Genomic DNA, 12,228 nt, shown 5'->3' with positions numbered 1-12,228 from the left:
CCTTTTTCAGTGCTGAGTAGTATTCCACTATGTGGCTGGACCACAGTTTCAGTTCCGCCTGGAGGTGGACATCTGGTTGTTTCCCATCCTGCTTGCCTTTTGCATGACAAATGCTGAGTGAGACTTTATTCAGAGATGGGTTTACACATCTGCTCTGCCAGTTAAAGCACGGCCAGCCCAGGTGGACAGGACCTGGGAATCACTGCTTCCTGGCTCGGGGAGGACAGGGCGGGGGCTAGAGCTGCTTTCTCTCTGCCCAGGGAGTTTGCTGGACTTTCTCAAGGGGGAGACAGGCAAGTACCTGCGGCTGCCTCAGCTGGTGGACATGGCTGCTCAGGTGAGTCAGCCCCTCCTGCCTCCCACACCCTTGGCCCTCGAGCACCCAGACCCACCTGGCTCAGCCAGTTTTGGCTTGAGCGCCCCCTCCAGGAAGCTTGCCTTGATTGCCCTGTACTTGCTGGTCTCGCCACATGTATTGCTGGGATGACCTACAGGTGCTGTGGGTGGTAGTTCCAGGCGGAGAAAAGAGCCCTTACCTGGGCATCAGGAGTCACTAACTTACTGTGGGACCTCAGGCCTCAGTTTTCTTCTCTGTGAAGGTCATTCAGCCATTCAGCAAACATGTATTAGTGTTTGCTTGCTGTAGGCGGTGCTGAACAACCATTTTTTCATTTAATCCTGATCACAATCAGGGGCGGTAGGGATGGTTATTATTCCCACTTGAGGGGCTAGACACCTGGGGCTCAGAGAGGGGACTCAGGATGGCAGACAGGACGTGGCACACTCTGTGTCTGTGGGGCGTCTGGGGCCTCTGTTTCGTGGTCGCCCCATTCCCTGGCTGCAGCTTGTGTTGCGCCTCCCTTTGCCCTGCGCCCCTCCTGCTGCCGAGCGCTGGTCCTGCTTTCTATGCTGGCCGCGTTTACGGCAAACTGCCCTCGCTTGCCTGGAGAAGCGGGGAGGGCAGGGCGTTTGGCTGGGTCTCCACCCCTGGGGATGACTCCTTCCCCGGGCGCGCGCCCCGTGACCTGGGGAGGGCGCGCGGTGGCCCTGAGCCGGGCTCCCGGGCTCCCGCCTGCAGATCGCCTCGGGCATGGCGTACGTGGAGCGAATGAACTACGTCCATCGGGACCTGCGCGCCGCCAACATCCTGGTGGGAGAGAATCTCGTGTGCAAAGTGGCCGACTTTGGGCTGGCCCGGCTCATTGAAGACAACGAATACACAGCCCGGCAAGGTGGGCAGGGCCGGGCGGGTGCTCTGTGGCCTTGGGAGCTCACGCCCCTTCTCGGAGCCTCAGTTTCCTCGTCTGTCCAGTGGGGAAGCGAAAGGTGCCTGTCTGGCAGAGCGGTCGTGACGTTCTGCCGAGCCTCGCCTGAACTTTCTCGCTCCTGCAGGTGCCAAATTCCCCATCAAGTGGACGGCTCCAGAGGCCGCCCTCTACGGCCGGTTCACCATCAAGTCGGACGTGTGGTCTTTTGGGATCCTGCTGACAGAGCTCACAACAAAGGGACGGGTGCCCTACCCTGGTAAGAGGGCTCCCTGTGGCCCATCTTTGGTCCCTGAGCCCCTCTGCCCTGGTGACCTCGGGCAAGCCACACCCCCTCCCAGGCCTCAGTTTCCCCATCTGTATAACAAAGAGGTTGAGCATCTGATCTTAGGCTGTCTCTCTGGTCAGGACTCCCAGCCGTGGGGAGGGGACTTAGCCGTGGTCATACCCACCTGGTCCTAGGTGGGAAGCCCTTTGTTGTCCCCGGCAACTTCCCCGCACCCCGTGTCCTCACCGGAGCCACCTTCCTCATGCTCCCTCTGCCCACAGGGATGGTGAACCGCGAGGTGCTGGACCAAGTGGAGCGGGGCTACCGGATGCCCTGCCCGCCCGAGTGTCCCGAGTCCCTGCACGACCTCATGTGCCAGTGCTGGCGGAAGGAGCCAGAGGAGCGGCCCACCTTCGAGTACCTGCAGGCCTTTCTGGAGGACTACTTCACGTCCACCGAGCCCCAGTACCAGCCTGGAGAGAACCTATAGGGGGCAGGCTACCCGGCCAGACTGCTTCTGGGCTGGGATCCTGGGCTGGGTGGCCCCTGACGGGGGCTTGCCTCCCTCTGCCCGCCCACCGTTGACCCTTTCTGTGGGGCTGAATTGCCAGGGACGAGGCCCCTCCCTCTTTTGTGGCATGGAAGGGCCTGGGGCAGTCCCGAGGGCGGCGTCCAAGGCTGGCATGGTGACTGCGTCCGGCTCCTGCTCCAGCCACCTGTGTCCAATCCTGGGGCTCTGCGCGTCTCGGCAGGGGGAACTGGGGAGAAGGGCGGGGCCCAGGCGCCCTTTTTCCAGCCTCAGCCTACTCCACGCATTGGCTCCTTCCCGCTGCCACCCCACCCAGGTCTGTCTTGAGAGCTGGCCAAAGAGCCTTTCCAAAGAGGAGTGATGGGCCCCGGCCTGCCTGCCATCCTGCCCCTTGCCGTCCATTTCTGAGACACCTGTTGGGGTGTTTCAGAGCCCTCTGCTGTGGCTCCCAGGCTGGGCAGCCCGAGCCTAGCTTAACTTGATGATGGTGGGTGGGGTGGGCACCCTCTCAAACCCTGCCCTTCTTGGACATGAGGGACCCTTAGAGATCATCAATCCTTGTCCCCATATTACCTACGGGGGAACTGAGTTCAGCAAGGGGCTGTGACTTACCCCAGGGCACAGAGCAGCTCAGGGTTGAGATGGGATCGGAACCCGGTGCTCCCTCTGTCTTCCTCAGGAACCAACAAGATTGTCCTCGGAGGCATCATGGACAGACTAGGCAGCCCAGGGAACAAAGGGACTGAGCATGGATTAGAGACGGCAGAGAGACCTGCTGCCGCTGCCCGTTCAGCGGGGCTGTCATCAGGGGAGAGAGAGGAGGTGGGTGTGGGGCTGAGCTAGGAATGAGGGTGAAGGTGCCGGTGTAGAGAGGCAGGCTGCAATCAGAATGTGGTGGTTTTTGACGTTTGGAGCTAGCCAGCCATGAAAGGAAGTGAGCTCCCCGGCTCTGGAGGCAACCAAGCAAAAGTAGAAGATCCAAGTGGTTGGGAGGCCCTGGCTGTGGCCCCAGGAGAGAACCCAGGTCCTCCTTCCCCCAGTTTGTCTTGTGTCATTTCGGTGGCTGGCCCCTGCTCCCTCCCCAAGTTGGCACTCTTGAAATCATGAGTAGGGAAAGGAGTGCCTAGGCCAGGGTGAGAGAGGACGAGGGTGTCCAGTGTCGTGCACCAGGACTGGCTCTGTGTCCTCGGGCGGCCCCTGCTTCCTCTCTGGGCTGCAGTGTCTGCCTCCATGTGAGGCCATGGCCTCTGCAACTGCTCCGCTCCTGTGCAGACCCTGTGGCCTGGCGTCGCGTGGTGAGCCCAGCCCCGGGCGGCAGGAGACTGTGTTTTGGCCCTAGCGCTACTGTTCAGCCTTCGGGTGTGTGGTAGCTTCTCCCTGGGCCCCGGTGTGCCCATCTTAAAGGAGCAGCTGACAGTCTGTGGGCATCTTGCCGAGGGCCCCTGTGTGTGTATGTGTGTGTGCACGTGTGTATTCCTCCATGTGTGTCCATATTTAATATGTAAAGATGCCCCCTGCTCTGTTGCCCAGACACGTTGTACGTTTCACCCACAGTCCCCCATCATAGCAATAACAGTCCCGCTGCTGGGGCTTCTTGAGCCAGCCAGGCCCTGCCGGCGGGGAAGGAGGCCACGCGGCACCCGCCTATGAAATTTCAGCTCTTCCTTTCATACGTGTTTATTACCCAAGTCTGCTGTCCTTCCCAGTCAAATCTGGGCTCGCTTGCCCCAGCGTGCTCTCAAGTCCCCTTCCGACTGCCCCAGGCCCTTTGTATAAGGTGTCCTAATATTGTCCTTTTTTTTAAAACAGTGTTTTGTAGATTTCAGATGACTATGCAGAGGCCTAGGGGACCCCCGGCTCTGGGCAGGGCCTGGGGGTCCCGTATTCCACGGCCCAGGCTTGGGGGGGAGGGGGGATCCAGAATTGGTTGTAAATACTTTGCATATTGTCTGATTAAACACAAACAGACCTCCGAGTTTGGCCAGTGGTTTATTGAGCATCTGTTGTGTGCTGGACAGCAAGAGGGGGTGGGGTGTGAGGACAGACTGCAGTCAGAGGGGCCTTTGTGCGGGCAGCACTGGTGGCTGGAGGGCTTCAGGCCGGGGGTGACATCATCAGACTGGAGACGGCCACTTTGGAATGTGGCTGTGTGTGCACATCTGCACCTGCGTTCAGGGAGTGAGCACGCGGGCAGAGGCCTTGCTTGTGTCTGAGATGCACCGGGTCTCCGCGAGTGTGAGCAGCTCAGGACTCAGATGCTGGGGGTGGACGGTGGCAGCTGACACTGTGGGGGCCGGGTGGGGCTGGCAGGCCTGTGTGGACCTGTGGCTGTGCTCATGGGTAGATGAGGCTGTGTGCCTGCTGTCTTTGTGTTGCCCGGGAGTGCTGGGCTGAATCAACCAAAGTCCTGGGCATTCTGGAGAAAAATCCAAAGACCCTTCCTCTCCTCTCTTCTTCCCCACGACCAAGGGACACAACCTGGGAAGTTCATTTGCAGCAGTCTAGATGAAGAAATTTATCTTACATCAGATCGCACACCTACGCTGGTACACCGCCGGTCACCTCTGGCGGTAATAGCACTGTTTAATTAAAAACGAATTTCAAAATCAGGACATTTCTCTGTTCAGTATTATTTTCACAAGGCAAATGCCATAGTGTCCCGGTCAGAGTGGACACCTGGAGATCCTGTGGGTGTGCACGCGTCTTGGGAGCATTGGTAGGCACGTGGATGTGAGTTTGTGGCATGTTTTCTGTTTGCTTGTGGGAGTGTGTGCCTAGGATGTGTGTGCCTTTGTGGTCACGTGGGTGTGTGGGGGCCTGTTTGCTCACGGGTGTCTGTGTTGGTGTGTGGACACGTGTCCAGGTGGTCCGTGACTCTAGGCTCCTGGGGCTGTGTGCCCAGATGTGTGAACCTGTGTGTTCACGCGGGTGTGAGTTGAGAGGTCAGGCATGTCTTTGCCCCGCTGTGTCTGTATACAGACGTGTCCAGGTGATCTACTAGCCTGTGGGCTCCAGGGGTGTCTTACCTGGGTCTTAGTGGGTTATGAAGCGAGTGAGTGGGTCTGTTTTTTTCCGGCTGTGTGTGCACGGATTTGTGTGTATTTCGTGGACACAAATCCAGGTAGTTCCTGCCTGAACCTGCGGACACTATGTGCAGCTGCGTTCTGTGAGCGTGCCTGGGCCAGCGTGTGTGTCCGTGTGGACCCGTGTGTGAGCGCGGAGCGCACACATGGTGCTGGCCACTCCCGGCAGGGCCCACGGGTGCCCAGGGCGCAGGGACACTAGCGAGCTGGCCGGGGTCCCGCCCCAGCCCCGGCGGAGACAAACCGCTGGCCCGCGCTGCCGCGGTGGGTCCGGAGTGCGCCTGCGCGGCGCTGGGCGCGGGTGTGGGGGGGGTGCTCTAATGGGGGCTGTTCCGAGACTGGTCCTGGGGAGGGTCCGGGACCCTTTCTCTGCACCTCTTGGCCTCTCTCCCCGTGTGTCTCTCCGCGTGTGTCTCTCTCCGTCTTGGTCTCTCTTTCTTTATCTAACTGTGCCTTTCTCTCTCGTCTGTCTGTTTCTCCAGCTCTCTCTGTTCCCTGTCTGGCCCTGGCTCTGTCTGGACACTTTTTTGTTTCTTTCTGTTCCCTTCCCTAACCCTGCTTCCTTCCACTTCTTGGTCCTTCTCTGTGTGTCTCTATGTGCGTCTCATTTTCTGTCTCTGTTTCTCTGTGACTCTCTTTCTCACTGTTGCTAGTTTCTCTTTTTCTCTGTTCTTCGCTGCCGTCTCTCTTTATTTCTCTAGTCTCTCTGGTGTCTCTGTCTCTCAGATTTCTTCCGCATCAATCTCTCCATGCTTGTCTCTTCCCCAGACCCTCTCATACCTCCATGCTTTTGCCCAAGCTGTTTCCACTGCTGGGAATGCCCTTTCTTCCTTCTCTGCAATCTGGCAAACTCCTATTCATCCTTCAAAACACATCTCAGAGGCCACAGACCGCCTCTGGGAGCTTTCCCTGACCCCCCTGGAACATGCAAGGGTTGTCATGGTGGTTCACTTAGCTCGCCCACTAGAACAAGAGCTGAGGAGCTGGGGAAATTCTCACTGGTGCACCCAGATCTGGCCCACATGGGCGATGTCTGGTCAGGGAGGGGAGGCGGGAAAGCTCTCTCTGTCGCTCCGCCCTCTTGTCTCTGGCTTCTTCTCCAGTTTTGACTCCCTCATTCTGGGCCTCTGTTCAGTTTGCTTTTGCTCGACTCTTCACGAGAGAGGCAGAGTGGAGAGGGGGAGACGTCCAGTCTGCTGGGACCACTGTCTCCTGGTCCCTCTGCCTGCTCCTTCTGCAGCCCTGTCCAGTGTCCAGCCCTCCTCAGGGACTGGAGACCCTAGGACCCCCGTGTGCCCTCCACCTTCCCTTCCTTGGTTCAGTGGGTTTTCTCTTATTCTGCTTGGGTTTTTGCTTTCTGAGAAAAATAAGATGTTTTCTTATTTTATATATATACACACATACATAAATATATTCCTTATAGCAGAGTTAGAAAGATACAGAAAACCTCAAAAAAAAAAAAAAAACAGAAAAAACCCCCGTAATTTGTGCCCCTATTCTATCCCTCCCACCTAGAGAGGATGGGACATGTGTGTCCATCCTGGCCTGTCACCTGTTCTCTGCCCATCGGCCTGTGTCTCCTCGTCTCTCTGAGTGTGTCTCTCTGTCTCTGTCTCTCCATCCTCTGGCCCACGTTTCTTGGCTGTCACTCTGGGCTGCTGGCCTATTCATTCTTTCATGCAGTCATATGTAAAGCTCGTATTGAAGATTTACCCTGAGCCAGCCCTGCCCTGGGCCTGTGCAGCTGTGCGAGTACACACGCTTGTGTGTGCATCTGTGTCAGGCCCTCTGTGTGGGTCTGTCTTTCTCAGCGCCCTCCCTGCCTCCCTTTCTCCACGGTTCCATTGACCTCCCTTCCACCGTTGCACTCTAGTGTGTGCGTGTGTTGTGTGTGCACTGTGTGCGTGGTGTGTGCAGTGCTGTGTGTGGGGCATGTGTGTGTCCCTCCTCCCTGCTGCCCTCCAGACTTCTGCCCTGTGCTGCCATCTCTCCATTCATCCTCTGCTCCTTTCATCCTCTCCCTCCCTCCCTCATAAAATTCTGACCAGACTTTGTGCTGGACACACACACACACACACACACACACACACACACACATACACGGTCCGTCGTCTGCATTTTCTCTCATCTCTCTTCTTTTTCCATTTTTCTCTTGGGGACTCCAAAAAGCTGTGGTTTGCAGAGAGAAAAAAGAGACAGACAGAAACACAGAGATAGAGACGGGAACAGCTGGGGAAAGGGGCAGGAGTGGGGTGGTGGGGGAACAGGAGGAAGGGGCTAGGAGATGGAGCTCTGTCCATCTGTCTGTCCATCCCGCTCTTGCTCTCCCCAGCCCTCCCCTCCCCAGGGCTCTTCCCACCCAGTGCCCAGACCTGTGCTTCCCTCAGAGTGTATCCCGTGGGAGCCTGGGCCTATGTGTCCACCTGTCCATCTGTCTGTCTGCCTCTGCTCCCCGCCTCCCCCTTTCACTGGTCTCATTAAATGCCCATCTCTTTCTTTGACTGTCCTGTCCTCAGGGTGGGGTTTGTGTGTCCATGGCTGGATCTCTGTGCCCGTGAGTCTGTCTGTCTTTCTCTATCTCCCCCATCCCCCGCAGTTTTATTGAATATCTTCCTTCTTTCCTTTTTCTTCCCTTTCGTGCCGCCCTCTTGGTGTGCAAGCATCCGTGTGCGTGTGTGTCAGTGCGTGAACCTCTCACCCGCCCCCCCCCCCCCCAGCCTTTCCCGGGGCTCCTGAGACTGGGCCTCGGGATGATTTTCTCCTCACTTCCCATGCTGGCCCAGCCTCAGCCCTGTGCTCCCTCAGCCTCGGCCTCAAGGCCTCCCTCCTGGATGGTTTCCCTAGTGAGCATCCTCTGGACACCTCACCCTCAGCCCCCAAAACTCAGCTCGCCTCCTGTCCACCCGCCACCCCCTCTGCAGAGGGCCCCACAATTCAGCCTCCAGCACAGGGCTGCATACCTTGGGGCTCAGCCATCCCTCGCCCTCTCTGCCGTGGCCTTTATTCTCCTCTTCCCATCTCTGGCCCTGCTCAGAATCCTTTGTCTCTGGGTGGGGGAAGCCCATCTTCCTCACCTGCCATTCCAGGCCTTTCCAGCCGCCCACGGCACCTTGATTCTCTGACTGACTGCCCACACTGCTCCTTCTACCTCATATGTCTTCCTTTCCTTCAGCCTGGAAATCCTGCCTCCTCTGGGAAGGCCTCCTGATTGCCCCTTCCCTGGGTTCCCTTGGCTCTGGCACTGCCTGCTGTAGGGTCTGTCCCAACCTTGGCCTCGCATTGCCCTGTCCCAGTCGCGGCAGCCGTCAGGGCTCCATTGTGACTCTTGTGAGCCCTAGTCAGCTTTGCCTTCACGTGCCCCTTCTTCCATAAAAAATCTTAAAAATTCTATTTCATGACAACATTGGTATAAAGTCAAATATATTAATATTATATATTAAAACATTTTCTTTGGGCTAAAAGTTCATTTTTCTTCTGATTTTAAAATAAATTAAAACATTTTTGTGGGACCCCAGAAGTGTGGGCTGTGGACTTACTGAGTGCCTCCTCTGTGCCGGGCCTGGGCAAATGCTGTTCCTGGCGGGCTGTGTGTCCTCTGTGCCATCTGCCCTCGCTGTGTCTTTCTCCCTTCCTTCTGCCCCTGTGGTTTCCCCTGACTTCTGTGTGAAGGCAGCACAGTGGGAAGACATGCGTCTCCCCACCTGCTGTATTGGTCTTTCTGTCCGTCTTGTTTGTCCCTTTCTCTGGGGTCCCCCCGTTCATTCATTCATTCCCCCAACAAACACGCATGGCCCCGGAGTCTGTGTGTCTGCCAGGGAGCAGGGGCCTGGCTCCGCATCCGTCCCCTCGGCCTTCTGCGCCCCCAAATCCACAGGCTCGTTGAGTCTCCAGTGTGAGCTCTGCTCCTTGCAGCCCCTCCGCTTGCCGTGGGCTGGGGGTGTTGCCTTTCACTCCTCGGCTCTTCATAAAGCACTCATCACCGTGGAGCAGCGGCCCCTGCCCGCTGTGTGCGTGCGTGCGCGTGTGCTGCACTCACCCACTGCCTGCTGCGCCTCCATCGTGATTACTCCAGGGGTGTCTCTCCGTCCCTCTCCGGGTCTCTCCCTTCCTTGCCCTTCTCTTTTACCCCCTGCTTTCGTTTCGCACTCATGCTTGACGCTCTCTGACTTTGCTGTCACTCAGATGTGTAAGCATTCATTCACTCATTCACTAGCTGGTTCATTCATTCGTTCCTGTAACAAGTTTCCGTTGAGCACCTACTGTATGCCTGACCCTGGTTGGGGGTTGGGGGTGCAGGGGTGAGGATGGCTGCTAGGGAGCAGCCCTGGACAAGGCCTGGACTATCTGGAAGGACAGATGAGCAGAACTGAATCAGAAAGGCCCCGGGGCTCAGGAGAGCAGAGACGGGGGCTTGAACAGAGGGTTGGGGAGGGCACCCCTCCGGAGGGGCGCTGAGCAGGTGAGCAGGGGTGACAGTGAGGAAGGGGAGGGGGAGGCACCCCAGGTAGCAGGTCCCCGTGCAAAGGGCAGGGGTGGGAGCCGGGCAGAGTGGGGGCACTGCCATCGAGTCATCACGTCCTCTCGGTTCTCTGCCCCCTCCTTCTCCCCTTTTCTAGGGGGTGTGAGTGTGTGAGAGAGCAAGGGAGGGACACAGACAGACGTACAGACAGACGCCTGGAGAGGGCGAGAGAGGCGCAGGGAAGGCTGTCCTGTGTTGATCTCCCTTCTCTCTCCTTCCCTCTCTCTCTGGGGCTTAGCTAGAGCTCGTGTTTTCTCTGGGCTACCTGCAGCTGTTTACATGTGAGCGCATGTGTGTGGTATGTGTGTGGTGTGTGTGTGGCATATGTGGGGTAGTGTGTGTGTGTGTGTGTGTGGGGTGTGTGTGGCATTTATGTGTTGTGTATGTAGTATAGCATGTGTGTTGTGTGTGTGATATGTATGGTGTTTGTGTGGTGCGGTGTGCGGTGTGGCGTATGTGTTGTGTGTGTGTGGTATGTGTGGTGTTTGTGTGGTGTAATGTGTGCGGTGTGTGTATGGCATGTGTGGTATGTGTGTGGTATGATGTGTGTGGTGTGTGTGCTGTGTGTGGTGTGTATGTGGTGTGATGTGTGTTGTATGTGTGTGGTGTGGTATGTGTGGTGTGTGTTGGTGTTTGTGTGGTGTGTATGATGTGTGTTGTGTGTGTGGTGTGGTATGTGTGGTGTGTCGGTGTTTGGTGTGTGTGACGTGTGTTGTATGTGTGTGGCGTGTGTGGTGTGTGTGGCATGCGGTCCCTTCCTGACCCCCTCGCTGTCGCCTGCCTCCAGCACGGGCTGTGCGGCAGGTCCCCGCCGTGCGTCCAGGCGTCTGTCTTTCCTCCCTCTGGCTGTGCCGTCCTCAGATCCTGCGAGCAGCGCGGGGGCCTGGGGCTCCTGCTCTTCCTTGGTGGCTCTGTCCTTCTCTTCGTCCTTCGTCATTCCGCCTCCGTCTCGGTTTTCTCTTTCCAAACCCCTGTCTCAGGGTCGCTCTTCTGTTTGGTTTTAGACTTCTCTGTCCCTCTTGCGTTTGTGCCTGTCACCTCCCCCCACATTGTCTTTCTCCTTTTCTCTCTGTCTTTGTCTCTGTCTCTGTGTGTCTGTCTTTCTCGTTTTGTTTTGTTCTTTGTCTCCCTCTGTCTCTGCCTCTCAGGTTTAGCTTCACTCTGTGTTACCCAGCATTAGTTTTTTCTGTCAAATGTGACTGCACAGTCATGTGTGTGATTGTGTGTGTGCGTGCGTGTGTGTCTGTGTCCCACAACATGTCCCCCCCCCATTCATTTTCTCATCCCCCCAACACTTCTACAGGCCTCTCAGGCGTGTGCATGAGACTGTGTGGCCGAGTGGGGTCTGGCTCCTCCTCTGGGCCCCAGCCCCAGCCCTCCCGGTCGCAGGCCTGTGGATTTCCAGTGTGGACAGCCGCAGCCTCCCTTGCTCCGCTTTGGGGGTCCCTGCCATTGGCTTGGGGTTTGGTTCCTTTCACTCCCTCTGCTCTTCCTAGGACACTCATCCTGGAGCAGCCGCCCGGCAGTGTGTGTGTGTGTGTGTGCGCGCGCGCGCGCGGGTGTGTCTCCATTGCTCTCTCCCTGTCTGATGCATCCACCTTTCCTTCCCTCGCTTATCCTCTTTCTCTCATTTAAAAGAATGGAGGTATAACTTACCATAAAATGCACAAATCTTAAGTGAAAAACCTTGATGAATTTTACACGTGTCTGCACCTGTGGACCCACCTCCTGGAGCACGAGACAGACCCTCCCAGCCCCCAGCAGCCTCCTTCTCACGCGGGACCACCCCCACCTCCCAAGGGGACTGCTATTCTGACTCCATTGCTATTTACTTTCATTGTTTTAAATCCAAAGCTCCATCATGGTTTTTTCTCACTGTGTGCACGTGTGCATTCTGTCTGTCTGTCTGTCTGTCTTGGCACTTCCTCAGTCGTTGCTTCCCTTCTGGAAGTGCCTCGTCTTTGTTCCTGCGTTCGATCAGCAATTATTGAATACCTCCTAAGAAGGGCCGTGTGTCTCCCTCCCTCCCTCGGGCTTCTCTTCTCTCCCGCTCCCTCTGCTCCGTCTCCAAGTCGTTATTGAACTCTGCTTCCGTTCTGTGCGTCACTGCAGGAGCGTGTGCATGTGTGTGTGTGTGCGCGCGCACGTGTGTCCCGCTCGCCCACCGTCTCCCCCTCGCTGCCTGCTTCCCCCACCTCTGCCTCTCCCTCCCGCGCTCTTGGGGGCTCCATCTAGATTCTTCCAGGTGAGCCTGGCTCTGTCTCTCCCTCTCTCTCTCTGGCTCTCCCTCTCCTTCTTCCCTGCTGTTTCTGAGGGGTGGGCGAGAGCTGGCTCTCCTGTGTGTGTGCCGGCCTGTCCACCTCAGCTGCAGCTCTGGCCTCGGCCTCCTCCTCCTGCCCTGCACCTCCCCAGCCCCGTCTGAGAACTCTCTCTGCTCCACAGACAAGCCACTGCCATCGAGGTCTCTAGCCGGGATCTCAGAGCTGAGCCCCAGACCATTCACCCACCAAGGTCCATCTCTCCCACTGCAGAACCCCTTCCTCCAGGCCCCCGCCCCTCCTCTC

At 57.4% G+C, this 12,228-nt stretch overlaps 1 protein-coding gene across 3 annotated transcripts in view; it reads left to right on the top strand.

Annotated features, from left to right (window-relative positions):
- The window catches only part of SRC (SRC proto-oncogene, non-receptor tyrosine kinase), a 53,198-nt gene extending 49,161 nt beyond the window's left edge, over positions 1–4,037 (top strand). For all 3 annotated transcript variants that reach the window (XM_087445291.1, XM_087445290.1, XM_004430422.3), the window contains 4 exons: positions 261–337; positions 1,079–1,232; positions 1,393–1,524; positions 1,815–4,037. In XM_087445291.1, coding sequence (XP_087301417.1) covers positions 261–337; positions 1,079–1,232; positions 1,393–1,524; positions 1,815–2,023 — 572 coding nt within the window. In that variant the 3' untranslated portion in view covers positions 2,024–4,037. The remainder of the gene's footprint in view (positions 1–260; positions 338–1,078; positions 1,233–1,392; positions 1,525–1,814) is intronic.
- The last annotated feature ends 8,191 nt before the right edge of the window (positions 4,038–12,228 follow it).

This window comes from Ceratotherium simum, chromosome 21 (assembly GCF_057802395.1).
Source record: "Ceratotherium simum simum isolate JZ-2026a chromosome 21, ASM5780239v1, whole genome shotgun sequence".
NCBI lineage: Eukaryota > Metazoa > Chordata > Mammalia > Perissodactyla > Rhinocerotidae > Ceratotherium > Ceratotherium simum.
Note: the sequence above shows the minus strand (reverse complement) of the source record. Positions and strands in the feature narration are given on the sequence as shown.